The sequence below is a fragment of the Scleropages formosus genome, chromosome 12, assembly GCF_900964775.1.
Source record: "Scleropages formosus chromosome 12, fSclFor1.1, whole genome shotgun sequence".
Classification (NCBI taxonomy): domain Eukaryota; kingdom Metazoa; phylum Chordata; class Actinopteri; order Osteoglossiformes; family Osteoglossidae; genus Scleropages; species Scleropages formosus.
This window is the reverse complement of record NC_041817.1, coordinates 6,940,739-6,968,415: the sequence shown is the minus strand read 5'-3', so window position 1 is coordinate 6,968,415 and position 27,677 is coordinate 6,940,739. Positions and strand designations below refer to the sequence as shown.

Below are 27,677 nucleotides of genomic sequence, written 5' to 3'. Positions count from 1 at the left end.
GGGCACAAACTGGTCACTTTTTGAAACAATTGTGTAGTTTTTTTTTTTTTTTTTAAGCGGTGAACAAACCCGCTACACGTGGGGAATCACTCAGTTCCCCACAGCCATAGCATATATGATATAGCGTCTCCGCCGGCGCTGCACCGGACCCAACACGCAAAATATAATAACGAAAAAGTGCACTCACAGCTGAAATGGCTCAACATAATTTATTTTTGTTTTATGTTAAAATGTACAGAGTTCTTTGAAAGTACTTGCTAAGAAAGAAAAAAACGAATAAGTGGAAATACATACAGGGACAAAGCAGAGAGGCGAGGGAGCCTTCGCGGGGGGGTGGGGGTGGGGGTGGGGGGGGTGTGTGGGGGGAGCGGCTCCTCTCGCGCCCCCGTCTCTCGCGCGCGCGCTCGTGGCTTACACCTCACCATGTACAATTACAAAGGGTACAAAAAGGGAAGCGATATAAACAGACAGAAATATACTGAGCTCATTTTTACATGCCTCTTAGACGCAAGGAAGTCGCCCTATACACACACAAAGAAATCAAAACAAAAGAAAAGAACGCTAAGTGACCTTTAGATATTTGTTTTTTCCTTTTGTTTTAAAATAGCCTTAATATACTACACAAAGATAGAAAACTCTAGAGATGGGATGGAATGGAAAGGTTAAAGGCATCTTAAATTCACTAAAAGTGAGTTGTAATTTTTTTTAGTTTTGAATTTCTTAATAATATTACCCAAGTCAAGCTAAAAAATACCTTTAGTTTTTTTTTTTTTTTCCTGAAACAGAAGTGAAAAAAATGACAGTACCAATATCAATGTCAGAGTTTCTTTTTATATTATAGAAAAAACATTTTCTCTACAATAGGATTTCTAAAGTCAAAAAGAGTCAGCTTGTGTCATAAAAGAAAGCTGCCCAGTCTGATAAAATTCAGAGAAAACAGAACAAAACACACAAATAATATATGAAACGTCAGGTCTGTAAGAAAAGTATCCTCAGAATTTGAATACTGGAACAGTGAACATTTGGAACAACGTCTCTACCCCTCATCCTAAGGTAATTTCCGTCCAGGACGGCATCTATTTTTACACCTATGTCCTACCATGTGTGTTTGTGTGTGTGTGACTCGGGTTTCGTGATGCATCACTGGAGGCTGCGGGACTGTTGAAAGAGGACGAAACCACCAGCTTTAAAGAATACATTTCTTACATTTATCAATGTCTTTGTAGCCACCGCGTGTCTCATGGAGTTGCAGAAAACAACCCATAATCCTCCTTTCCAGAACCAAAAGGTGGCTTCTTCAGTGAATATGCAGGTCATGTGTTGCACATGTAGGAGTCATTTTTTAAAAGGCCAATGTGACCGAAGCCTGATGGGCAGGTGTGATGCTCGCTGTTCCGGGATCAGAGCTCCTACTGAAGTGCTTCAGCTCCAGAAAAAGAGTTTTCTTCAGTGGAGCCGGTTATATGGGGGGAAGACATCTCTAACTTGCAATTCCGAGTGCCATCTGAACTAAGAGCAAACACAGCTGGAGTGTGTTAAAGAAGTGTAACTGCACTGACGAGAGAGTTATGCAAACACACAAAGAGGAATACCCATGTTCCAAATATGCGGAGCTATATACTTGTGTGAAAGTCTGTGAGCCACAGTTGTCCAGGGAATAGCTCTGGACATAGTTCAGTTACTGCAGATGTCAGCTCGCCTGCTGCCGCTGCCGTTGTTGTACCCAGACATGGACGCGGCCCTGGACTGTACGAGGAAGACAAGGACGCTGGACACTCCACGTTTTACAGCACACCTTCACTAGACCCACACCTCCAGTCACACCGAACAGAAGTGGACCCACGTCTGAAGTAACGACAGAGTGAAATTATCACGCGTGTGTACAGGAGAGAACTGTGAATCAACATTGTAGAATCTCACACACATGCGCGCACACATACACACAGAAATTCAAAACATAAAAAGGATGTTGGACTTCACACAAGCGTTTCAACAGTCAAAAAACAGAAAATTAAAAAATATAAAAGATAGTCCATCTACAATTTGTCTGTTTTAGATAAGGCTTCCTATGTCAATTAAAAGATTGTGTACATGGTTCAACTTAGCTTTTTTTTTTTTTAACCATGGTTTTTTTGTATTTCCTTTCTCAGATGAAAAGGTCAGGCCCCTCCCCCTTGCTTGCTGTAAATTAGTGGTGGTGTACTGGGCAACTGAGGAGCCCTACTGCCCCACCCTGCCTCACACCCCCCTCCCCCTTCCTCTCCCATCCCCAGTTCAGTCACAATGGAAGCAGCCAGGAGTAGCCTGGTCCTGCAGAGCAAGTGTCCAGCCACACAAAAAGGTCCATGTACACTTCAACTCCCTTTCCAAAAACACCCTTGTTAGAAAATGGTTCTTGGGAAACAAAACGATAAACAGAGGAAAACAATGTCCCTTTTCTCCTCCTCTCTCTCGCTCCAGAGAGGGCAAATATACATGAATACAGTATGAAAAAGCGGAGTCCCATGGCGGGCTGTCAGCCGGCCTGCCGTACTCTCCTCCCGCGACGACTTGCTCGCTGGCGCTCATCTGCTCATGTAAGGCGACTGTTTGGGGACGCCAGGGTTCATGTAGCTGTGGTGCGAAGGGCCCGTATACATCATGTTGCCGTGGTGGTTGGGCTGCATAGGCTGTTGCGCGTAGGCCTGCCCCCCCATCATGCCCATCTGCATCTGCATGGGGTACTGGGTGGCCTGGTTCATGTATGGCGAGGTACCGTGGTATCCGCTGTTCATCATGGGCTGGGGCATGCGGTAGCCAGCTGGCATTGCGTTCAGAGGGTTCATGTTCATGGAGTTGTAGGCAGCCGGCGTGGGCATGAGGTTGGTCATCATGCCGCGCTGTACGGCCAAGGTGCGGGGAGAGCCCTGCATCGCCACCGCACCCGAGCTGCGGCCATACAGCTGCTGCTGGTGTGGCGAGCCGGCAGGCAGCTGAGCTGCCTTCGAGCGTATGGAGAGCGTATGGCTCTTCACTGCTGCCATCTGGCCCTGCAGCCGCTGCGTGTGTGGTGGGGGTGGAAGGCCAATGTTTGCCCCAGGCATGTTGCACTGGAGCAGTGGGGAGCTCAGGTTCATGGAGCTCGAGCTGAGGTTGGGAGGGGGCGTCATAGTGGGTTGCGCCTGCGGCAGGGGTGGGTGTGGAGACGGCGCCAACTGCGCCAGGCCAGGATTCGACAGCGACACGCTGGGGGCATAGGAGGTGACAGCAGCCGAGTGTGAGTAGGGCATGGCATGAGGGTCCATGATGTTGTTGGTGAGTTGCTGCAGCTTGGCCAGGCTGAACGTGGCCTGAGAGTAGCTGCCCGCACCAAAGTCCTGGCCCATGCGCTCATACAAGCTGCGCCCACCACCCCCACCTCCTGTCGACTCGGGGATCTCCATGATCATGGGCGTGGAGGGGAAGCCATTGCCCATGCTGCACTGGGAGAGCGCTTGCTGCTGCTGCGGAGGGGGCAGGGGTGCAGAGGGCGGGGGCTGCGGGTTGTGGGCCTGCTGCTGCTGCTGCTGGGGGGCTTGAGGAGTCTTCTTCTGGGCCTGCTGACTGGCACTAGGTGGCCTTTCAATCACACAGCTCTGGGGAGACTTAATGCCACAGCTGGGGGTGTTAGAGGGAGGAGGTGGAGGTGGGGGAGGTTGGGGGACACCGCTGCCAGTGCCACTGCTGCTCCCCGTGCCATTTGCACTGGGCCCAGCCTGCTGGATCAGATTGCAGCTGCCCAGGCCAAGCTGGGAGCCCACCGCAGCGCTGGAAGACGTGAGGCCGGGCGCTGAAACGAAGGGGCAGCCATTTGCTTGGGAAGATGATGGAGGCGCAGAACTGGATGACGAAGAGGCAGATGAGGGCACAGCACCTGCTGCGGCGGCTGCTACCACTGCCGCGGCTATGCCGTTTCCACTGCCCCCGCCATTGCCCCCTCCGTTGCCCCCACTGCCCATAGTGGAGTCATAACTGCTGGGATTGTCATAGTTCTCTGTAGTGCTCTCGATACTGCCCAGGTCACTGAAACCACTGTCCACCACTTGCTGAGAGTGGTCAGACACCGATGGCACATCCATCATGGGGGATGTCTCCATGTTCTGCAAAGATGGCGCCGATAGTGAGCTGGGATGTTCTGGGGTTATCTGGCTGTACCCGTTACCTCCTCCACCACCTCCCCCTCCAGCAGCACCTGTTCCTCCCCCTGGCCCAGATTCCAATGCCCCCGGGGTCATTCCTGGGCTGTTGACGGAGCGCACCGACTGGCCGGCCAGGGGAGGCAGGGGTGCGCTGGGCAAGGGGCTGCTGTGCTGAGAGGTTCCACAGTCCTCCACCAGGGCCAAGGCCTCATCCTCACCCTCTCCGTGGCTGTAGCTCTGCAGAGTACGGCAGGCGGCCAGAGTCTCCTCGCAGTCCTGGTAGGCGCCGTGGGGCTCTGGCTCCTCATCCTGTGCCTCGCCCTGGGTGAGCGACTGCACAGCCTGCACTGTCTCCAGGTCTAGCTCACTGGAGTGATGGTGAGCATGGTGGCTCAGCTCTTCTTTGAAGTCCTCGTGAGGATGGGAGTGCGAGTGCTCTGGCTCGATCAAAAGCACGGCCTTGTCTTCTGGCTGTAGTGGCTGGAGATCCAGGGGCTCCTGGGGCACAGACATGGCTGTTACGGTCTCCACTGCTGCAGCTGCTGCTGCAGACGACTCCTCCTGCTCCCGTCTCCGCCGCTCGTCCTGGCTGTCCATCCGAGTCTTCAGCTCCTCCAGTTCCTCTTCCGGCTCTTCCTCCTCCACTGGCTCATCTTCCTGTTTGCTGACATAATCCCTCGCGGCACTCCCCTCTGTGTCTAAAAAACCTTCACCCCCTGGTGGCTCCTCTTTCACAGGGGGAGAGTGCACAGGAGAGACAGGCTCCTCATCCTCCTCATCCTCTTCCTCATCATCCTCCTCTTCTTCATCCTCTGAATCTTGTACCTTCCTCTTTTTGCTGCTGGCACTAGCCTTTTCCTCCAGATGGCCATCCCCCTCGTCATCTGCGTCATGGTCCTCGCCGCGCTGCCCTCCTATGCCTGTGATTACAGCTGGCCTCTTATTGGCTATGCTTGCACAAGCTTCCTCTTCCCTTTCCTCCACCTCCTCTGCAACCTCCACTTGTGGCCTAGGCTGGGGGGCCCGGGGGACAGAGGAGAAGGGGCGTGCCAATGAGCGGCTGGGCTTCTCGCCCACCCAGGCTTGCTCCTCCTCTTCCTCAGCCTCTGAAATTGCAGACTTGCTGACAGGTGCTGGCAAGGAAGTGTTCTTTGGAGGTCGCCCTCTGCGCTTAGGTTTTTCATCTCTGCGCTTCTCCAGGTAGTTGTCCTCATCTTCCTCTTCCTCTTCCTCTTCTTCTGAATCTTTCTGTTTCTCACCATCATGGTCAGGGATCCTGGACCTCTTGCCAGCAGACCTATCTTCCAGCTCCTCCTTCTCCTCTTTGTCCTGCTGTAGTAGTCGCTTTCTCTCCAGTTCCTGCCTGGCAGCCTCCTCCTGGGCCCGCTGCAGGTAGTAGCTCCGTGGCTTGCGACCTGGCTTCATTTTAATCTTGGGAGGTGGCAGGTCCTCTGTAGCCAGGTTTTCCAGACCTGCACCTCCCTCTTCGCCGGCATCCTGGTTGGCCCCGCTGCTTGGCTTCCTGCCGGGACGTTTCTTCCAGTGCAGCGGTTTGCGGCTCTTGCCCTTAGGCCAGCCCTTCTTCTTCTTGATGGGAGCTGGCTCTGCCTCTGTAGGAGCATCTCCCTCCAATCTGGCAGCTGGCTCAGTCTTGTGCAGCGTGGCAATGGGCTTCAGAACTGGGGTGCCGTCTAAAGACAGAAGCAGTTGATCACAGAAATGTAAGAGTAACTGATAAGTCATGTGATTAAAATGAAGGCAACAGTACTATAGCTACCTATTCATTGTCCTGAAACAAAACAGTTATTAAAAGCAATGAAGGAACAATTTTATAACTTGAAAGAATGACCACTGACTAAATGATTAGAAGAATAAGTTGAGGAAAACAAAAAAAAAAAAAAAAAGCCTGGATTGCCTTTATTCTCCGTAAACTGACTGAACAGCTGAGGCTTACCTTCTTCCTCCGACTCTGTGAGGTGTGCACGACGCCCCCTCTTGCTTGGGGGACCCATGTGCCTTCGTGAAGGAGGGTAGCGGCGTAGTGGGCAACCTAGTGGAGTCTCCTCCTCCAGTCGAGGCATCGGTCTCTCAGTGTCCGAATCCACAAAGGGCTCATCCAGGACCTCTGTGGTCTCCGAGATGGTCTCCGTCACTACGCTGCTGTGTGGGTGGTTGCGCTGGTGCATGCGCCATTTACGAAGAGGCTTCTGTGGACAGGAGGAAATATGTGAAACTGAACGGAGGTGAAGTTTATAATTGGCAGCACAGACAATGCATGAACATATTAGGCGCAAAAAAAAAAAAAAAACTACTGAAATGTTTTCAGAGGTATTAACAGAGGATGCTAGATTTACAATATAATTGTTCCTCCGGTGTGGTCAGATTGTCTGTTCCTTTATTTCTCTTAAAATATATACCAAAAGCTCTCAGCCATGGATGCTGTCTCAAACACACCTTGCACTTCAGGCCCATGGTAGGCTTGGTTAGGATAGGTGGTGAGCAGGGCCTTAGCTGTTCATCATCTTCTTCCTCACTGCTCTCACTGAAGCAACTCCTGCGTATGGGCGGGGGCTCACTTAGTCGAGGGGCCAAGGGTAGTTGTGGTGGGGGTTCCCCAGGCCCCTCACTTGGCCGGCGCTTGGGGCCCCTCTTCTTGCGGGGAGGACGCCCCCTGCTACGTGGAGCTGATGTTGCAGGGTGCCTGGAGATGTCCTTGGGTCGACCAGGGTGGTACTCAGGCTCTTTCTCCGGAGCAAGCACAACTGGCGAGAGAGAGGGGGCCCGGGCCTCTTGGGTATCAGCCCCTTCTTCCTCACGACCCTCCCCGCTCACTCGCACCTTCCTGGGACGCCCCCGCTGACTGTCTTTCACTTTGCCCCACAACCAACTCTTTGGTGGTCGGCCTCGGCCCCGGCGCTCCCCATTGGCAGGGGGAGGGGGCCCATCAAGGGCTGGCGGGCCAGTGCGCACTGGTGAAGATGTTGGGGAGGCATGACTTGTGGGAAAGGCTGGTGGACACCTCCTGTCTTCTGCATTCTCCCGCTCGCCTCGTGTGTGCCAGGGTAAAGGAGAAATTGTCCTGCTGGGTTTGACCTGGCATGCACGCACGTGCACACAAACACACACACACACACACACACACAGAAGTTTAAAAAATGCTTTTCTGGCACTAAGACAGCTCAGAAGCAGCTGGGTTGTGCTTTACATTTACTCATTTAGCAGATGCTTTTCTCCAAAGCGACATACACCTCAGAAAATACAATATGTGCATTACGTTAGGAAAAAGAAACATAGCTGCAGATGTGTGATTAAACTTTGTTTCTTTCCACTTTATGCACCGAGGATCATCGCATGAGTAGGGGCATAAAACTCATGATAGACTAATCCTGATCACCTTCCTACAATTTTTTCCTCTTTAAAATATGAACAAGGTGGGCGCGGTGGCGCAGCGGGTTTGGCCAGGGCCTGCTTTCTGGTGGGTCTGGGGTTCGAGTCTCGCTTGGGGTGCCTTGTGACAGACTGGCATCCTGTCCTGGGTGTGTCGCCACCCCCTCCAGCCTTACGCCCTGTGTTGCCGGGTTAGGCTCCAGCTCGCCGTGACCCCTCTTGGGACAAGCGGTTTCAGATAGTGCGAGTGTGTGTGTGTGTGTAAAAAAATATCAACCCCTCTTTTCTACCCAATTCACAGATCTTTACCTCCTTGCATGTATCATTTTCTGCATTTTCTTCCTCATCTTCATCATCCTCATCATCTTCTTCCCCTTCACCCTCTGACACCACTGTGTTGGTGACAATGACAGGGGTCCAGCGTAGGCAGTCGGGGTCCACCTCCAGCTGCCGTGGGTTGGCACGCAGTCTTGCCATGTGGGCGGAGACCAGCTTCTCCCGGCGCACCAGCACTAACCTAAGAGACAGGCACTTATTACTCCTCAAACAATTAATTTACTGTGTCACTGGGGGGGAAAGAGTTGAGGAAATATCTTTCTGGATATATGCTGAAGTACAACAGAAAGCTGCAGATTTTAAAATGTATTGAAAAGGAACTTCATTTGCAGAAAACGTGAAAGCAATCCCCACCTGCCATCACGGTGCTCCAGCATGCCAAGCTGGTTCAGCGTGGTGGTGATGTCCTGGGGACAGATGCCCGTGAGCTTGCTGAGGCGGCGGATGGTGAGCTGCCGGTCACGCACCTCATGCAGACACTCCAGCACTACACTGCGCCAATAGGCCATGTAAGAGAGACGGCCCAGGTCCGACAAAGGCTTCTCAGGGGAGCCTGGCTGGCCCTCCCTCTTAGACAGCAAGTAACCTGCAGCAGACGGAGGGTACCATTAGCCACTTTAAAAAAGAAAAAAAAAAAAAAAGTTGCCATTTGTTTTAAGAACAGAGAAGCCTGATGGCCTTACTGAAATCAATGAGGAAGCGCCCATAGCCTTTGCGTTGGTACTGAGGAAGAATCATGATGCAGGAAACGTTGTACTTCTGCTGACAGTGCTTTTCCTGCCGACACACATATGTTCCACTTTCACTAAGTATATGGGGAAGGTAAACCACACATGCAGCTACATAAGTTTTCTCCACAATTTATAAGGATAGGTGTCTTTCCTACATTTATTCATTTCGCAGATGCTTTTCTCTAAAGCGGCCTATCTCAGAACAACGCAAAAAGTGCATTAGATCAACAAGCAACTTAATTTTAAGCTACCTACAACTACCCATCCATTTTGATTCAGCTGAGTAACTTTACTGGAGCAATTTACAGCAAGTAACTTATTCCTATAAAAAGTACAGTTCATAAACTTCCAGTTATATGCAATAGTAATTTGAAAATATCAACTGTAATAGCAGTGTGAAACCACCACCAAATACAAGTCAACTGAAGGCAGAGGTAGATGACTAACAGATGCCTGCTATACACAAGTGATGACTTCCAAATACTACTCCTGTTGGGTTCCTTAGTTGCACAATCAATTGCCCCATTTATTTTGCCATAGGGATTTGCAAGAAAACTGATTTGCAGAAAGTGGGCAGCAAAAACCTATACTAACGTTCAGTAGATTGCTAGCCATCTAGAGATTATAGTTCTTGTGGCTATACTATACCATGCAACCAAAAAAAGCAACATTGCTTTATTTTCACCACTGTTTATCAGGTCAAACAGCCAGGATTATTTTTCTCTAAAACAAAGTAATGTGACAACCATTCTTATAATTGCTCAATGCTTAAAACCTGTTTCAACCTATTATTTTTGGAATCATGACAACTCCGAAACGTTACACTGTGGGTCTGCATTGTCCAGAACAATTCGCATTGAGTCACAGCTACCATTGAAGAAGAGAAAGGAGACAATGCCTGCACTATTAGAACTTATACTATAAACAGTGTTAAATACCATTTTTATCCATTCTTTAAATTTCCAAACACCTTCAACAACAAAAAAATGCCGAGCAATTTTTGGCATTTTAATAGCCATAAGAGAAGCCTTTCTTGCTTATTTCTCTTTTTGTTTCGATAATGAAAACTAAACAGCAACCAACAAATACCCCTGATTGTGAGGAAAGCACAGTTCTTGCAAGTTTTCAGAGTTCATGGGTCATACCTTGGAGAAGTACCCCACCAGGTGGCAGCCCTTGCTGTCATTCTGTGTCAGAACATAGAAGAGAAAGGGTTCCACATCATAGTACAGGGTCTTGTGGTCCAGGAAGAGTTTGGCCAGCAAACATAGGTTCTGACAGTAGATTGTGCTGACATTTCCATCCACCTGGAACACAGCAAATGAAACACATGTAAATTTTACTGTACATTTTTGCAATTCAATATTCAGGAATGTACATGCTGGAAGCGAGCTTCTTGAAGCTCAGACACTCTACAGCCCCAGGCATGGAGCCAAAACCAACTGAGCAGGCCTCAGGAAACAAGGGGACATCGGCAATGTAGATGAGCAAGGCAGTCAACAACCAAACAGCATCCTGAATGCCCAGAAAGGCACAGTCCCATATTACTTATCAGTATCTTATGGGAGTTCTTTGCGCTGCAGAAAACTTAAATGGAATTTTGAGAAAGTGATTTGTTTCTTACATGCTTTCTATTATGAAACTTGCTGATGTCAGTCCAGACAAAACCTACTTCACCTAATCATACCAAAGTGCAGCAAGATGTATGTCACAAATAAAAACATTTGGACAACACACTTTCCTTTATGCATCTATAGTAATATTAGCTAACAGACTAAGACATTTAGATATTTAGTTAATATACACAATAGCAGACATTCTACATTTCTACTCATTTTGTCAATTCTAATCATATATGACCATCTAAACAAATATTTCTGCCGTAATTGCTTCATACCATCTGCTTAAACCTTGAACACAGGTATGGACTACCTGGATAAACTTCATTGTAAATATACATGAAACCCATCTTATTTATAGGACAGAATTTATAAGTGCAGAGTTATTTATAAACCACTATGGTCACATGGCCATGGTCAATACTACCATTACAACAAACTGAAAAAGTTTTTCTTGCGGAGTTACAAGACAGTTCAAAAACAAAAAAAACATGCTAGGGGGGAAAATGATCATCTCTTCCAGGACTTGCAGAAAACATGCTGTGAGGGACCATAAGGGAGCTACCATCCCCAGGTCCACCTTCAGAATTTTAACATTTGTAGGCAAACTCATCAAAATTTCTGCACAACAATTTTGTCAGAGAGTTTCCATGTTGTTTTTTTTTTTTTTTAAAAAAAAAAAAAAAAAAAAAGCACCCTGAAAACTGGAGGCTCTCTATGCAAGTGCTAACAGTGTGGTTAGTAACAGGACAGCAGCCTCTCCCACCCCCTCACCTCAAACACAGAAACATTGTCCTTCCTGTAAATCTCATTGGCTGGGGGGTGAAACCAGTTGCACTTGCGCATGTGTTGAAACAGTATGCTGCGGCTCTTCATATAGCGAAGACAGAATTCACAGAGGTACAGCTTCGGCAGTCTAGTAGATTGGGAATGGCAGGGGGACCAGAATTGGGGGGGGGGGGGGGGGGGTGTAGAAAAGGGGTTAGACAGGATAACATATTGCATTTAAATAAACTCAGAATACCAAACATCCTTGTGTGACCACAATTCAGTGTTGTCACCACCACAAACCCCAAAGAGCCAGCTTACCTACTGTACTCCTGCGGGTAGGGAGAGGAGTACCACGTCTGGATCTCGTACTTTCCAAACTCTATGACAGATGGGCAGCGCATCTGGGGGTCTGGGGGTCCTGTCACCCCCACTTTCTGTAAGAGTAATATAGAGACTTGTCAGAGCCAGAACAAATTTTTCACAGGGGATTAGGGGAGCACAGGGCAGCCAGGCAGACTACAAAACAAGGGATTAGTGTGCCTTGGCAACCATGGCTCGTTGGTCAGGGCTCCACTTTGAGACCTGCACATCACTGCTTGGCACATAGTGAGACAGACAGGAAGACAGAGAGAGTGAGAGAAAAAGAGAGGCATGTGTAGACCATGCCACATGGCTGCCACTTTGAGGAATTATTAGCAGCACTCTGATCTGCCTTGAGTGGAAACACAGCATCTGCCCCTTGCCTGGTTCTCACTACACTCTCGTAACCACATGCTCTTAGGCACAGCCCGTTGGTGTGGGTCTTTGCACCTGTGCATGCAGCTAGCTTGGGGCAGCTGCGCAAAACAATCAAGGCGAAAAAGAAACACCTTCCAATGTATACTTCACAGGGGACACAAAGCTCAGTTTACAGCCGTACAATACGCAAAATACAAACCTCCCTACGTAGCACAAGTGATGTTTGGAGGATTGAATGTGTCATTATTCAATTTAAAAAATGCATTCAGTCCACAGAGGACAGGGATGTGTTGACTTGAACTTTATCTCACTGAATAGCAACATAAACACCCCACTGTGTCTCAGATTGCTTTCTTTGTAAATTACAAGGTAACCAATGGTAATCACTTGAAACTCATTTCCAAAACATACCGAAGTGGGTTACAATAGATGTGGCATAATAAATTTACTGGACTAACTGGGATAGGAACAATTTTGGATCAAAACTAGCAAAAACCAGCACACACACAAGCCCAGGGAGGTTCAGACTCTTATCTAGATGCGATTATCAACCACACAGTGGTTTATTGGACAAATGACAAGATTTAAAAAAAAAAACCCAGATTACATTAAAAGTGCTAGCTGTCGATTTGTTGTAATTTGAGTAAGACAAATAGTTGATTGCTTTTAAGTGTTGATCAATTAAATCTGATATCACCAGCTGTCACCATACACTTACTATAAAATTTGAGTAATAACCTCAGAAATAAGTACCAGTACAGTGATGCAGGACAATCAAACTTGACTAATGAGATCTGTATTACAAACTATTTGTTCAACAAATGATGAGATAAAGAACATTTTCATAAAGCAAATACACTGGCATTTTTACTTGCACATTTATTACAACAGGTATTCCAATTAATGTTTGAAAACTTAGGGAGCTTTTGAGAATACAAATTTTCCTCTAGCCTGCATTTAATGGATGCACTACAAAGAAAATGTGTGCATTTGTAAACAGATAGGCACATTATCTCAGTGCAGGCACGTGCATGTATGCACGCATGGACGGACGCGCGTGCGCGCACACACACACACACACACACACACACACACACACACACACACAGAGAGCAGGCTAGTCACCTGCCACAGGTCCAGTGGCTCCACGTTCTCCACCCTGTCCACCAGGCAGATGCTCTCAGGCAAAACCCAGTGGGGACTCCAGTGCAGCTGCTTGCACATCTCTAATATTTCCAGGCTTCTGCACACTGACTGGGTGCCTCTACCTCACTTAACTCCCCTCAACTCCCCCCCCTATGGTGAGAGGCTTCCGCTACACTAACACTACCCCTGCTGCTGAACGATCAGCGCTGCTTCCTTTGACTTAAGCGCCACTGAAGTTCCTAGTATGTGCACAAATACTTTCATGTGAATTGCACGCTGCCCTTGAACAAAAACATTTTACACCTATGGCCAAACCAGTAACATGGCAAACACAAACCTTATTAAGAACCAGAGTAATGAGTTGAACTCTTCTCCTTTGCATTTCAATACATTTGACTGGTGGAGTGAGGAGTGCCAGTTACCTGCAGGGCAAGTTCCTGGATGTGGCGGAAGAGCTCCACATCCTTCTCTGTTAGGTTCTCCTGCCCTGGCCACCTTTCCTCATCTTCATGCCAGTCATCCCCACACTCCTGATTGTCTGTGAAACAGAGTGGACAGAAGTGTAGCCTGTTAGAAATACACAGACAGTTGCCACAAGCACGTAGTTTTGTCTGAAAGGTAGGCAGAGACCAAGCCCGGCGCATGGTACTCACCTCCAGTTCGATCTTCAGCCTCCCCTTTGCGACTGGCCTTCTTGCGAATACGGTATTGCTGGGAGTAGTCCACTACCTCGGATCGGGCTTTGCGACCATCCGGGGATGGGGTAAAGAACTTGGTAAGGGCATCAATCAGGCCCTTGGTCTTCTTGTTGTAACGCAGTCCTCCCTCAGTAGACTCCTCGCTCCTCAAGGAGAACAGCAGTCGATCATCTCCAGGATATCCCTCACAGGACGAGCCCGAGGAGGAGGGTGGCGAGGATGAACCCTGGGAGCGGCGGTCTGCCCCTCCTGTCACCCCACGCCGCCGCCGGCCCCGCCCTCCTGGCCCACGCAGTTTCTTGAAGGGTCGCTTTGACCTGCAGGAATTAGGAGATATGTCAGTGCAGAATCAACTCACTCACTCTGACCAACGAATACCCACATAGCATGGGATATACACTGCATGCATGCAGATACGTAGGTCCAGTGGGCGTAAAACATTGCATTTGTTCCCCAAACCAAACTTTCAACCTAAACTGTGCGTGTGCATATATTTATATGCTTGCATGCATTATTAAAAACAGGACATTAAAATCTTACAGTATCAGGCTTAAATAAAAAGGTGAGAGTGCAATCTCAAATAGAGATGTGTAAATATTTTGTTAATCCAAAAATCTATATGCAATTCTCCATTATATCTGGCCAGCTAATCTCCAGTTCTTTATGGCATAAAGTGTCTATGCTGAGCTATTAAGCTGCATCTTCAGAAGAGGGGAAAAAACCAAGACGTTCCATGCATCAATGAAACTGTCTTCACCAAATATAAAAATAGATGCTCAAACCACTGGTCTAACCTCAGAGCTTACCAGCGATGACAAGCAGGAAAAAAAAAAGTTGAAGACACTGTGTGGAGCAGCACAACTTTGTGTAGCTGCTTCCGTTAGTCTGTGAGACTGTGTTGATGAAAGATACATGAACAGGGTGCAAATGAGAAAAAATTACTGATCTTTAGCCTGTGACTTGAGGATCTATATTCCCCAAAAATACATTAAAACCACTCAAAAGTTTTGGGAGTCCCCAGAAAAAAAAAAAAAAAAAACCCCACCAATCTCTTCCAGTGTTAAAACAAGTGACTTTCGTGCTTATCTGAGGAAATGTTCCATATCATATATGATGAGAAAAATCTAATCTTTATTCAAATCCTTCCTGCTTAGGCCACCGAATTCACAAAGCAAGCATGGATTTTGTCTATTGTTGCTACAGACAGTTAAAGTGGTATTTTGTTTAAACAAGAACATTCTCAGTTTTCAGTACTCTGGCTGTCTATTGTTATTAGGATTACTTATTGTTTTGTGCAGTATTTATTTTTGCTCAGTCAGGAGAAGCACTCAAGAATTTCATGGTACTTGTACTTATCACAATAAACCTTGAACTTCTAGCTAGTGTCCTGAAGTGAATAACTTTTCACAAGTATCACATTTGCATATGTGAATTAGGTGCAGAAAGAAAGAAAAACTTGGTTTGTTTAATATTCAGTAGTCTCCACCTTACAAAGGTAACTCATTGTTCAAAAACCCTTAAGATGAATTCTCAAAATTAGACAATTATAAGTTTCAGTGGTTAAAAAAAAAAATGTTCCTGAGCTTCAAAAATTGAGACTTAAGGTAAAATATTAAATCCCATGAAAATGGACAGAATTCAACAGTTAACTGTTAGAACAGTGTGACAAGGCAGTTTCCTTTTATTACTCTATAATACTTTATGGCTGTCAACCAGCACTGATCTCTTTCATAGCTATTATATAGACCTTAGACTTAGTCATCAACAAGATGATGAATGTTTACATATTATTCAACAGAACAGTAACAACTGAAAAGACAAAAAAATTGAAAACAATATAAATGAACTCATAATAGCCAATAAGCCAACAGTTTTAATGGTCCAAACTGGTGCCACAATTACTGTTACTATAAGGACTGAAACTAGAAAACAATGGGTTATGGAGGTTGAGAACTGAATGCAGCACAGTCCAAAGTGAATCTGCACAGAGTAGTGCATGGCAGCTTTGGTTTTGTGCAGGTTGGCTGTCAGGAGACACGCAAAACCCAAATCTGGTCCTTGTAGATATGGAAAAAAAATGCCTCTTAAGCCAAAGGAGTAATAAACGAAACTCCTTGCAAAATTGAATTCTCATACCCTCATGTCAGGGATGACTATCTAGTACTAGAAGTCTAGAGCATACAAGCCTGCACGGGTTCATGAAATCAAGCAGACATTTTGAGAGTTTTATCCCTTTAAAAAGCAAGTGAAAGTGACTTAAAACATTCTAAAATGATTTATTTCACTGTCAAACTAAATTGTTTTCTTTCTGACACAGGAGTGTGTGCTTCATACCTGTTTTTGGGTCGCCCCAGTGGTGCGTTGTATCGCCGTTTGATTTGTGCTGCTTTTTCATGTAAAAGCTTTCTTCCCTTTTTCCGAGGCCGGCAGATCTGACAGATCCACATACCTGTTGGGCAAAGATGACTTCATTACTGGCTCCATCAGCACCTCACACTGCTTCCTAGCACCCCAATAAAGGCAGGTCATTAAGTCATTCTGTGTTACAGACAGACTATGCCTGGCAATGGACTGGTCTCACATGGACCACCATAACCTTACATTGGAAGAGTTTACTAATCCTGGTTGGATGGTATGGATTTTGAAACTATATTCCTTGTATACACTGAGTAATGTTTAAAAAACAAAAAGGCAAAGCCCCATGTGTTCATCTTATAAGAACTTCTTGCAGGCTGACTGGCATTTACAACAGTCTTCAAGTTGCAGTGTTTATCCAAGCTAAAAAGCACAGTCAAAACAAGAACATTTAATCTGAAATTAAATTACTACCTCAAAATCCAGAAAGTATTGGGCTGCAGTACCAGCACATCTCCACACAGGGGTTGCACAATCTAGCCAAATAGGCTACCATACAAGCCATTTCAGCACAAATATCCTGAGACAGTATTATGAAGTTTTAAAGCTATGAAAAGCTTGACAATTTTGTGGAAGTTTCAAAATTATGAATTGCTGGTTTTACTAACATGAACCACTTTATAAGAAATGATGAACAGAATGTCAACAAGCCAAGAAGCATATGACCAGACTACCTACATATGGACATTTCATGGTTTCAGGCAATAAATGGTAGCAACTAAACTGTAACCACTAAGCTAGTAAGTTTCAGGTGGCACCACATTAAACAATCCGGATGCAACTTAGTTGAGAGCAACAAAAAATTGCATGCAAGTTGCATCATGTAACAGCTTCATGTTTAAATCAGATTCAACAGAAAACAGCAGAAGGCGGCAGGGCCAAACCTTTGGGCATCCGCATCAGGGGCGGGTCACAGCACTCCATGTGGAAGCCCCGGTCACAAGAGTCGCAGAACAGCATGTTATCCTGTGCAGACAGATGGGGACATGTGGTGTCAGCATGTGACTCCTCTCCAAACATCTCACACTGGGTACAAACTGTACCTCAGCACAATGCAGAGAACATGTAATTTTTCAGAAAAGGTAAAAGCAGCTATTTCACTGGAAATGTTGAAGGGGTGGGGGAATTTAACACTGGAGCAACAACAAGTACCACACAGCCTTCCAAGTGTTATAGTTTCGGTTGTGCTCTCACCGCATTCTTGCCCTGGTCTTGACATGAGCTGCACGTCTTGCACTCGATGCACTGCCACCAAAGAGCCTTTACTCGCACCGTGAGCTCTGGGGAAAACTTCAGACATGACGGATGGCCTGAGGGAGGGGAAGAAGAATGAGAGACTTGCAGCTCCTATATGCTTCTCCACACTTGAAACTGCATGTCTCCAATATGGAAACACCACTTTGGCAACCAGTCAATATCAACAGATCTGCAGCAGGCCGACCATTCTACACTGTCAAGTCCACGCACTGGCAAGGACAATGGGGTCTCCAAAAAGACACTACACACTGGCAAGTTTCTACCCTGGCAATAGCAACTATTGAGAAGTACTGTAAAACCCCAATTTAACACGCCCCAATTTACCACGAATTCGGATATAACACAATGGGTCATTGGACCCTGTTTTGTTTTGCTCTTTCTGGAATGTGAGAAACTACACTGAAAAGTTCAGAAGCCTGCAAAGTTCACAAACTTAGCAAACCATCTTACAGCACAAGTGGGTTAGAAATGCTGAAATGCCTCTTAGTCCTACAGCTGTCTCAGCACCAGCCATCAATTCATTGTCAGCAAATCACACTTAAACTCTGATGTTGGTTTAGAAAAGTTTTTTGAAACTAATACCAAACAACAAGAATTTTAAAAAGCCAAAGAACACAAAAGTTTCACGTAACCTAATCAAAACAAAGGCCTTTCGTTGTAATATTGTGAATTATTGCGTTTGTTATCAAAGCTCTCACTTTTTGTTAACAGTAGAATGAATGAAATTAATTTTCATTACTTGCATGAACGTAAACATGTGGTTTTAAGCCCAAAGTACTTTGTTTAATTTTTTTGTCAAGTAAAAAGATTTAATAAAAATTTGTGTTTTAGTTTCTACTGTAACAACCATTAATTTGCGAAATTCTTTCATTCAAAGGTAATATACTTGCTAGAAAGTAAACGTGCAAAAAACAGGTCAAACAGGACAAAAATAGTGATTTAGGATGTTTGGTCAACATTTGGTCAGTTTTGAACGCCCATTTTCTTGAACCCCGATTCAGCATGACCCCACTTTTTCCACCATGATATTTTCTAGACCCTAACAATCGCATAACAGCATTTCACTGTATAGGGAAAAAACAGTGGGAACACAAAACGGTGACAGTAAAAACTAAGCGGGTACAAAACTATATGATCTCCATGAGAAGCAAAAAATGCTCAAGTTACTACCAGAAATACATCTAGGGCCATCTGTAACCATCAGCGTAAACTCTACTCACCGCTGTTTCCACAGTCAGCACAGGAGATGAGCTCTTCCGGCTTCTTGTCCCGGTTCTGCTCTTTTGTCCCCAAACAGAAGCTGCAAATGGGAATGGGTTCTGCCACCGGCTGCGGGGAGGGAAAGACCCAATCAAACTGCGACTAAGAAAGGCATGCAATGAAAAATATAAAACAAATGCACTGTCAAGTTTAGAAAGGGTTTTCTGTTTCACAGTATAGTGACCGCAGGTGCAAAACCAAACTAAATGATCTCTGAAATGGTGTTAACACAACGAAGGTCAGCTACTATTTAGATCACAGTAATCATAATTATGCTTTGTCTGCAAACATTGTCCTTGCCACCTTGAAGGGGAAAAACACCATTATAAAATGCTACTGTAAGCAGCCATCGAGAACCCGGGGCTGAACACTCGGATGAACAGACCTGCCTGGCCTGTGTTCACTTGGCCCCCTGCAGGTGGAGCTCTGTCACTGCCGACATCTGTACTGCTGCTCCAGGAGCAGAGTCCTTCTGCATTGCAGAGGACCTACTGATAGCAGGCACGCACGCACAGGCACAAAAAACCAAACCGTCCACACGTCCGGCAACGAAGCTCAAATCTCAACAGGAACGCTGTGTGACTGCAACGGCTCTTGCCCTGTAGACCAGCCTGCCGATTGGTCCGATTCTAATACTTCACCTCATGGGCAACCAATTCATCCAATCATCACTTGCTACTAATGTGCTAAGCAGGTAAATGAACTGAAGATGTGGCAAAGGCAGTCAGCCACATTTTCTTGATTTACTGCCCTGCCTGCAAGGTTTGACCACGGCATACTGATTTCAACCACTCAGGACAGTGCATGCTCACAGATCTGGTTTTGCCAAAGCGGTAAACCACAGTCCAGGTCCCTAGCATAAAAAGTTAGTCCCGGCTCCACTCCAGCAATCACCACCACTCATCTCCCTTCATGATCCCTGTGAGAATTTTACACCATGCTCCAGCTCACTTTTTCCAAGCTTTGTCAGTGTCCCCATCACTGGTGCCAAATTCCCTGCTCTAGAACATCCTGACCTTGTATTTACTGCAATGAATACTACAGGTGCATTGGGAAAAGAGTGTCTCTACAGCAAACAGTCTGCAGCACTCACTGAAATGGGCACCGTTTAATACATACTAACAAAACTACACTTAAATATTCCTCTAAAAATACAGATTTGGAAAAGCAAAGACTATGTCCAATGTGGTTTCTGTAACAGTTGTTTTGACTTTTGGTTCCTACAGCATCAAATCCAAAAGACATGTAAAATCAAACACAAAGCATTATGGACAAAGACTATCTCACTGCAGGGCCCAAGACTTCAAAATTCAGCAGGAGTCCTGAAAGTGGAGGACATGGGTGAGAACACAAGGTCTGACTCACCAGCAGTGGCTTCAACCACTCTGGACCACTAACCTAAAAAGTACGATTCTTGTAGGGCCTGGGCCGCAGGGGGGGAAAAAAAAAAGAAAAAAAAACCCATTACGTCATACCCAGTCATGGCCAACACTACTGCGCACATGATCAGCAGACAATTCTAAAGCTTCTGTTCACTAATGCATACTCCTGACTTCAAGATCCCACTGGGTAAACAGGCATCTATAGCAAGGCTTAACATTTCAGACCTGCTCCATTAATAGCAAAAACTACATGTGCTCATTCAGAGACCTGTGGTTTTATACACTAGATGTTTTCTGACAGTCTCGACTTTCAAGCATAATCCTACAACCGCAGCCATTGGGAAGCCTGCTGGATGTCCTCCAGGAGGAGATGCTGAGAAGCAAAGGGAGGATCCAGGAAAAGGACAACCTGAAAAGAACACAGAGAGGGAGGACCTGCTGTCCTTGTCTGTTCCTCAGCCAAGGTTCTCATTAACATGAGAAGACCATCTCTCTTCGTGCCCACCCCTCCAATGCAAGTCAGCCTACTCGCCTCAGTTCCATTGATCACTGTAGGGCAAGTGTGCGCAGAGGGCAACAGCAGGGCCACAAACCAGGAGATCAGAGATGTGCCCATACGGAGCCTGACAGAACACATGGGACTTCAAGCGATCTCTTCGCTCTGACATACCAAAATGTGTGCTGTAGTGTGCCGACTAAGATGGTGGACTAGGCTACTGTTGACTTTCTCTGACCTGCACAAGTCATAGCAAATGTGGTTAATAATTTATCCAAATATTTCACTCCGATTCAAGTACTGCACAGCACAAGGGTATGCTATTTCAGAAGGCTGAAAAAGGAAGTAACCTTTTAAATTAAATTATTTAAATTTTTAAATGCTCAAAAGTTTGCTAATCGTTCTGATAAATGGGAATAAAGACAGATCCATGGTGTCAGTGAACTAGAGACATGGAAACAGGAGGGGTGCTTCACATTTTGGAAGTGGCACTTTATCAGTCACTTAAAACACCCACTGGCAATGAATCTACCTCTAAAGGTCACAACTGTTTTGTTTTCTATGTTGAATTTATTCAAGACTGGGAGAAAAGGGTTTATAAATTTACAAGAAAATCACAGACCCAAATTAAGCAAGAACTTCTGAAAATTTTTATTTAATAAATCCCTAGAAATCACAACACAAGGAATAAGTGTGGAATGGCTGCCTCACATCAAAAATGTTTCAGCAGGATGTTTTCCCAGTACAATGACACAGCCTGCCATTTTACCCATGAACAAAGCTGTGTCTTAGTGCAATCCTACCTGTCCCTTAACCAGGGTACCTCTTACAGTCACTTAGAAAGGGTAAGTACTATTTTCACGTGCGGTAACTATGAACAGGATCTGCAGGAAAATGATCACATGGTGTAACTCACAAGGACTTTTCCTGTTCTGCTGGAAAACAACTTCTGTGTTGTTCTCACTCTCTCCACTTAGAGCTGCTGGCCTAAAGCCATATACACAGGAGGTACTACATCAGCAGGCTCCTGACTCACTGAGGGTAGAGATGCACAAGACAGACAATGAGCCCCCCCAGTTCACCCACTCTGAGAACCACATTCTTGATAGAAATTCAAGCTACAAACTTCACATCAGCAAATGAGGTAGTCACCCTCAGTTTTGTGCCAGACATGCTGCCTCTCTGTGGATTAAGACCACTGAATGATTTTACACCTTCGCCAGACACACATACTTTTAAAGTCATCACATATACACTATATGTACAATGACAACAGCTGAACTCCAGGCCACAATATCAATGGAAAGCTGCCATGTGTCTTCAACTGGTTTAATATTGGTTCAAAAGCTCAATACAACTAATCCAATCTCTGAAAGAGATGGGAATTGTCAGGTCAGCAAGTCAATGAAATCTGACCCAGTCTCCCTATGACACCCCATGTCCCTCCGTGAAAAGGGCAAGTGTGCGACAGGAACTTGGTTCGGCCCGACCCAGCTGCTGAAAAAAAAAAAAAAAAAGACAAGCCTGGGGAGCGAAATCGCTCTTACTGCTGACTCGGACACAAAATCGGAAAGCGGGGCCCATCCCTCCCGAGAGCGGCACATTCTAAGCGATATCGAGTGCCCAGAAAAGGAATGAGATTTGCTATCTATATATCCATGACCCCTGTTTGACTCCATCCCCATTTGACCCCCCCCAGCATGGCCCGGCAATGACCCTCTGTTAGACACCAAAGGGGGTGGGGGGAGGAGCATGTATGTCTGGGCACAAGTGGAAAGGAATGGTGAGACACCCGCTTCACACACTACCCTGCAACAAGGATCAGTGGTTGTGTACTATGGCCAGCTGCATGCACATGGAGGGCAAGGGCAGGAGCAGGGTCCGTTGAGGTAACTTCCCACACAATGTTGGAGGCACACAGATGTGTGCAAGGATGCAAACGCACTCAATTTTATGTAAAAGAGATGGAAGCACAAAATGTCCTCATACTGCCCCACCACACCTCAGGACACAGCAAGTCCATATACAGCACAGTGCAAATTGCCCATTTGAAAACAAATGCTGGGAGGTGGCAGTCATACCTGCCTTTGACACAATCTCACAGCAGAGCACCTAAGATTACAGAGGCCCAAGTGTGACAATCAGCAGAATATTGGTTAAGAGAAGCTTCTGTAGGGCATACTGTGTTGGGGGGGGCATCTTTGCAGGAAAATCAAAAGAAAAAAAAAACACCGGTGACATGGCCTGTCTTGCATCTTTTCCACAACTCCAAGCAGGAAGCTGGAGGTGAGTGGCAACATGGTCACGAAAGCCAGTCCTGGAGAGAGAGAGAGGGCGAGGGAGCTTAGGGAATCGGGTTTCAACCGTGGGTGTGTCTGCCTGCTCCGCTGACGCCTCTGTGTCTGCACTGGGTGGCTCCCAGCCCACATCAGCCAGGCCTCTTCCTCTGGCACTAAAGCCAAAAGCAATGTCGTTCTTCCCCCTTACCCTGGGGGGTGGGTAGAAGCATAGACTCATTGCTTTGAGCAGCTGGCAGCTCTAAGCCCCCTCTCGTGCACCACACTGGTCACCATACAGTGTCACACAAGCTGAACACGAAATCGAAACCAAAAGCTCAAATAGTAGAAACAAAACAATAACAAAGCATTGACATCGTTACCCATAACAATGTGGGCTGCAGACATAATACTTCAATATTACTACTGCTGCTGCTAATAATACATTATACTTATTCATTTGACTGATGCTTTTCTCTGAACTTAAAATGTTAAGCTACTTGCACTGATTTACTCATTTATACAACTGGGTAATTTTTACGGGGTAATTTAGAATTATTAGCTTGCTCAAGGGTTTTACAGTAGGAGGTGGGATTCGAACCTGCAACCTCTGAGTGCAGAAAAGGTGGCTCTTACCACCACACTACCTGCTGCCCAGTACTACAGATACTTATCTTACCCCACTATTTTACAGAGGTTAAACTGAATATCTTAATAAAGCATTAAGAACCCTGCATGAGTACACTACAGGAGTCCTGCATGGGAACTGAACCAGCAAACGGTGCTCCTTGTATTTCTATAATATAAAAAAAAAAAAAAAAAAAAAAAAAAAACATTCCTGTATTTAGGTGTTATCCAACATTCTGACTACTACAGGCAAAAACAGGGGACTGCTTTGTTTAGGAAACATACATGTAGAGCTCATTTTCAACTAGTATCTGCTCAGTTAATACTACTTCACTGCTTACCTCATGTTTTCATTCAAAGTTACAGTATTTGATCCATTAATACAGCTTTATATTTTACTAGCTCAGTTCTGAGTAGGGTCCTTGTTCAACGGTACTACAGCAGTGGCAGGAAGTGGGGCTTAAACCAGCAACTTTGAGTTAAAAATTGTTTTTTTTTTTTTTTTTTTAAAGCTTTACCCATGCCTACAAAAACTTGGAATGCTCTTGTTTATGTTTTCTCAGAAGCTGACAGCAGACAACTAAGTAGAATATTTATGGCATACGAATGGTAATGAATACTACCGAAAGTTTAGATGTTGGCGCAGACTGCGTGCAGGTACATCTTGAAGTGCGTAACCTTACACACATCTACAGAAAATGCAGTTAAAGTTGTTAAATTTGTTCCAAATTAAAAGTAAATTTAATTCAATCTGCTGCCATCTACTGTATTACTTATAAGTTGCAAATAACCTTGAAACTTGGAGATACCTCACCATACCTTCAACACCAGATATCATCTCAAAGTAAACAAAAGCAGCAATTTAGGAAAACACTGCTTCTGAATGAAGAAACTACAGGTAATTAAAAAAAAAAAAAAAAACACACACTGAAAACATAAATGTGACAACAGGTATAAACTATGCCTTAAGACTATTCTACATTTGTTTTATTTTAGAGGGGAACATTATTTAACCTGATTGTGTGTGAACAGCACTTGACATTTCAACTGAAAATCGACAGAACTCCAATGAACCTGATATACGCCAAGATTTCAACTTATCAGTTGTAAATTTAGCCCCCCTGGTAATTTGAGATGCCATTAGAGTCAGTGAAATGTCTCATTGGATATTTCAGTTTAAGAGATGTACAAGTGACTTTTTCTGAGTCATTTAAAAAAAATTCACCATGAATTTTGTCATCTTTTGTGTCAGTTCATTAAGCCAATTTATAGTAGGTCAGGTTTGACCGTCCAAAGGGTTTGATTACCTGAAGGCCAGGGAGCAAAGACAATGCAGTGCAGACAGCGCGACCTGTCCACAGGTGTGTGATGCACAGGGTACAGTTTAGCACTTACCCTGTCCTTCTCATGTGGCAGCAGGCGGACAGGTGGAAGCGAGTCCAACGAGACACGAGTGGGACTCTCAGACTGCGTGCCCCAGCCGCTGAGCTGGTAAAGCGGGCCCTGCTTGAGAAGCCGGCCATGGGCTACGGCGCGCTTCACGGCCACCCGCAGCTGCTGGTGGAAAAGAGTAGGACCCGCAGGGCCCCCAGCGGATAGGTGTGCTGCCACATCAGCCTGGCATTTCAGGAAGCGCTCTACGCTTTTCAATGAGGAGCCACCTGGCTCATGGAGCCCCTCCAGAGCCCGCTTGATCAGCTTGTTCCAGTCCAGGCCCGGCTTCCGGCCTGGCCCAGTTGCAGCTCCACCGCTGGCCCCACCCCCGCCACGTGGTTTGGGGAAGGCCAGGCGCCCAGGATTTTCAGGGTCCTTGTAGGAATTGAGCCCCTTGTTGGAGACCTTAAGAATTGAGCCATCCTTGACACTGAGCTCCAGCTGCTCCAGCACGGTCTTGCGGTCCAAGCCATGGGACATGGACACCGCATTGCAGATGCGCTCTTCGGACGGACGCTGCTTCTGCTTCTTCACCTTCTTGATAGCCTCCAAGATCCAGTTCGTATATAGAGGGTTGGCCAGCTTCACCATGGTTGATGATTGGCTGCGGCGGCGGCCTGCCGACACACCCATCCAGGAAGCGCCCGGCCCGGCCCGCGCCCTAGCGCCGCCCCTCCTCCGCCTCCACCTCCTACTCCTCCACCCAGAGACTATCCTTTGTTCCGGGGCCGCACGGAGAGTCCCTCACAGCCTGAGCACGAGAAGCCCGGCAGGGAACAGCTCACCATAGCACAGGCCCCCTCCCACCCCCCCCAAAACAGAACCTCCTCCGCTGGCCCACCTCCTCTGGCAGGCAAGCGGGCTGCAGGGGAACAAGATGAGGGAGCAAACACAAAATGAGGGGTGTTGCACCGCTGGAGCCCTCGCGACAGACCAGTGTACCTCCACCAGACCAGATGCCAACACACAACTGTCTCGGACACAAACCGACCACCCTCCGCAACACAAAAGTCGTCGTTGCTGTCGAAACTTGTAGCTTGTGGTGCTGTAAAACAAAAAGAGTCCCAGGGATGGAAGAAAACGATGCAGGAATCGTTGTGAAATATCCCGAAGAGGACACAGCTGCGTGCGCGTCACGTGGGCCCCAGCCGTCCTTGGTTCGCGCTGCTCTCTCAGCCTGCGTCCAACAGGTCTCTCACCCCAGGGAACAGCGAAGGCTGATCACCGTCATGCCGAATGGGCCTCAGCAGCGTGCAAGGCCTGCGGAAACAAATGACAAACATACTGGAGGTCACTCGCAGCAGACAAAACACTTCTTCAAACAACACTGCATCACTGGAAGTACAGGCCTTGAACTCCACGTGCGTCCACCTCTCAGCTGAGACACGCCATCAACAAGCCTGTAAATAAACAGCACAACAACAGGCACTTGTGGCAAACGCGCACTAATGTTGGCACAAGGCAAAGCAAACAGGAAGGCGGCACACACATACACACACCAACCACGCAGTCCAACACGCTGCCAGGTGCGCGGCGAGAGCGAGCCGGGGACTCTCGGATGGATCCGGCTTGCCGTGTCCTTGCGCGTCGCGTCACCTCGCCGTTCGCCTGACATGATCCCACCTGACACACGCAGCAGAGTGCTGCGTGCCCCACCTGTCCCAGCAAATGGGCGTGTCACCCACCCGCCCTCATCTGTCGCGGGGGGCACCGCGTCCGTGGCGACGGGCCCCTCGGCCCACCTGCGGCCGGAGCAGCGACTCCGGCGTTTGCCGACACGCCTTTTCTTTGTGGAACACATTGCAACACCCCAGAACGGTGGAGCCCACCGCTGCGCCGGCCGAGGGTCTCCTCTCCACCTCAAAAGCACGCAACCAGGACAAGATGAGGCGACCGGAGGGTAAAAAGGCAGAGCCCTGCTGATGCAGAAAGTGTGTCCCGGTGGCAGCTGAGCACTGCTCCTCACTTTCTCCCTCTTCACACAACTTTGGGCGCCCTGCTCCTGTATTTACGCACAAGCCAGGTGAGGTACTCCCTGCCGTTCCACCTTACTACAATGAATGAGCTGCCTTTCGTACCGAAAATTTTTTTTTTTTTTTTTTTTAAAAACTACAAAAAACTGTCAAGAAATTATTATATTTTTTTTTTTTAAAAAAAAAAAAAAAAGAAAAAAAAAAGTCACAGCCAGCAGCTCTGATTTTGAGGCTCCAGGTGTTTCCACGTCCCGCTCAGACTGACGAACCTCCGACAACAAACCGCGGCTGCAGCAACGCTGCGCGACCCGCAATTGGCAATGTGTCCGCGGAGGAAAAACACGGCGGGCGAGCGGCTCCCAACAGCAAACAATAAGGGCCGGCGAGCCGGCCGCTTGGCACCCAGCGGGAACACGGCGCCCCAGCGGCCGTCGCACAGCTCGGCAGCCGAACGCTGCTTTCCTCCGCGCCCAGCGCGGCCACGGCCGCTCGGCCTGTTCTGCGGCCTCGGTTCGCAGTAGAAAATCCCTCCGCCGTGTGGCGTCCCGACGCGCGGCTCGTCCCCCGCCCTTCTCCGCTTCCGTCCTCCGCGTCTCACCCGCCCTCCTGCACAGCGCCCGCGGTGCGCCGAAGACGAGGCCGTCGGAGCGAAGTAGGCCTCGGCTAGCGCGTCCAACCCCCCTCTCCCTCCCACAGCCCCCCGCCCCCCCGCGCGCTCTCTCCTCGTCTCTCCGTGCCCCTCTCCCTCTACCTCTCGCGGTTCCCAGAAAGCCCAGGAACGGGTCCGGTGCGGACGCTAAAAGGGAGCCCGGGGAAACCCGAGGAGCCCGCCTCCCTCCCCTCGTTACTCACCGGGGTTCAGAGTCGAGTGGCCGCGCAGAACGTGCAAAAAATCGCTCGAAACGGAGACAACAACAAGCCCAAAAATGCAGCCAGAGACCGGAGGCTCCAAAGCTGACGCCATCTTTGAGTGA

The 27,677-nt window shown here is 47.2% G+C and overlaps 1 protein-coding gene across 1 annotated transcript; it reads right to left on the bottom strand.

Moving 5' to 3' along the window:
- Window positions 1-211: 211 nt before the first annotated feature.
- On the bottom strand, window positions 212-27,677 carry kat6a (K(lysine) acetyltransferase 6A). Its single transcript, XM_018762530.2, has 17 exons — window positions 27,556-27,677; window positions 24,692-25,990; window positions 18,476-18,584; window positions 17,193-17,308; window positions 16,883-16,964; window positions 15,918-16,032; window positions 13,539-13,900; window positions 13,308-13,423; window positions 11,320-11,435; window positions 11,005-11,146; window positions 9,757-9,918; window positions 8,564-8,657; window positions 8,235-8,466; window positions 7,854-8,061; window positions 6,612-7,250; window positions 6,112-6,364; window positions 212-5,848 (listed from the first exon to the last, which is right to left on the bottom strand). Exons 2-17 carry the CDS (start codon window positions 25,361-25,363, stop codon window positions 2,565-2,567), a joined length of 6,702 nt encoding a protein of 2,233 aa, XP_018618046.2. The 5' UTR covers window positions 25,364-25,990; window positions 27,556-27,677; the 3' UTR covers window positions 212-2,564.

Coding starts and splice junctions, on each gene's coding strand:
- kat6a (XM_018762530.2), bottom strand. CDS start 25,363: ATGGGTGTGTCGGCAGGCCGCCGCCGCAGCCAATCATCAACCATGGTG. Junction 13,424..13,538: donor GGCTGAAGATCGAACTGGAG/GTGAGTACCATG, acceptor TCTGTTTCACAG/ACAATCAGGAGTGTGGGGAT. Junction 7,251..7,853: donor AAAATGATACATGCAAGGAG/GTAAAGATCTGT, acceptor CGTGCATGCCAG/GTCAAACCCAGCAGGACAAT.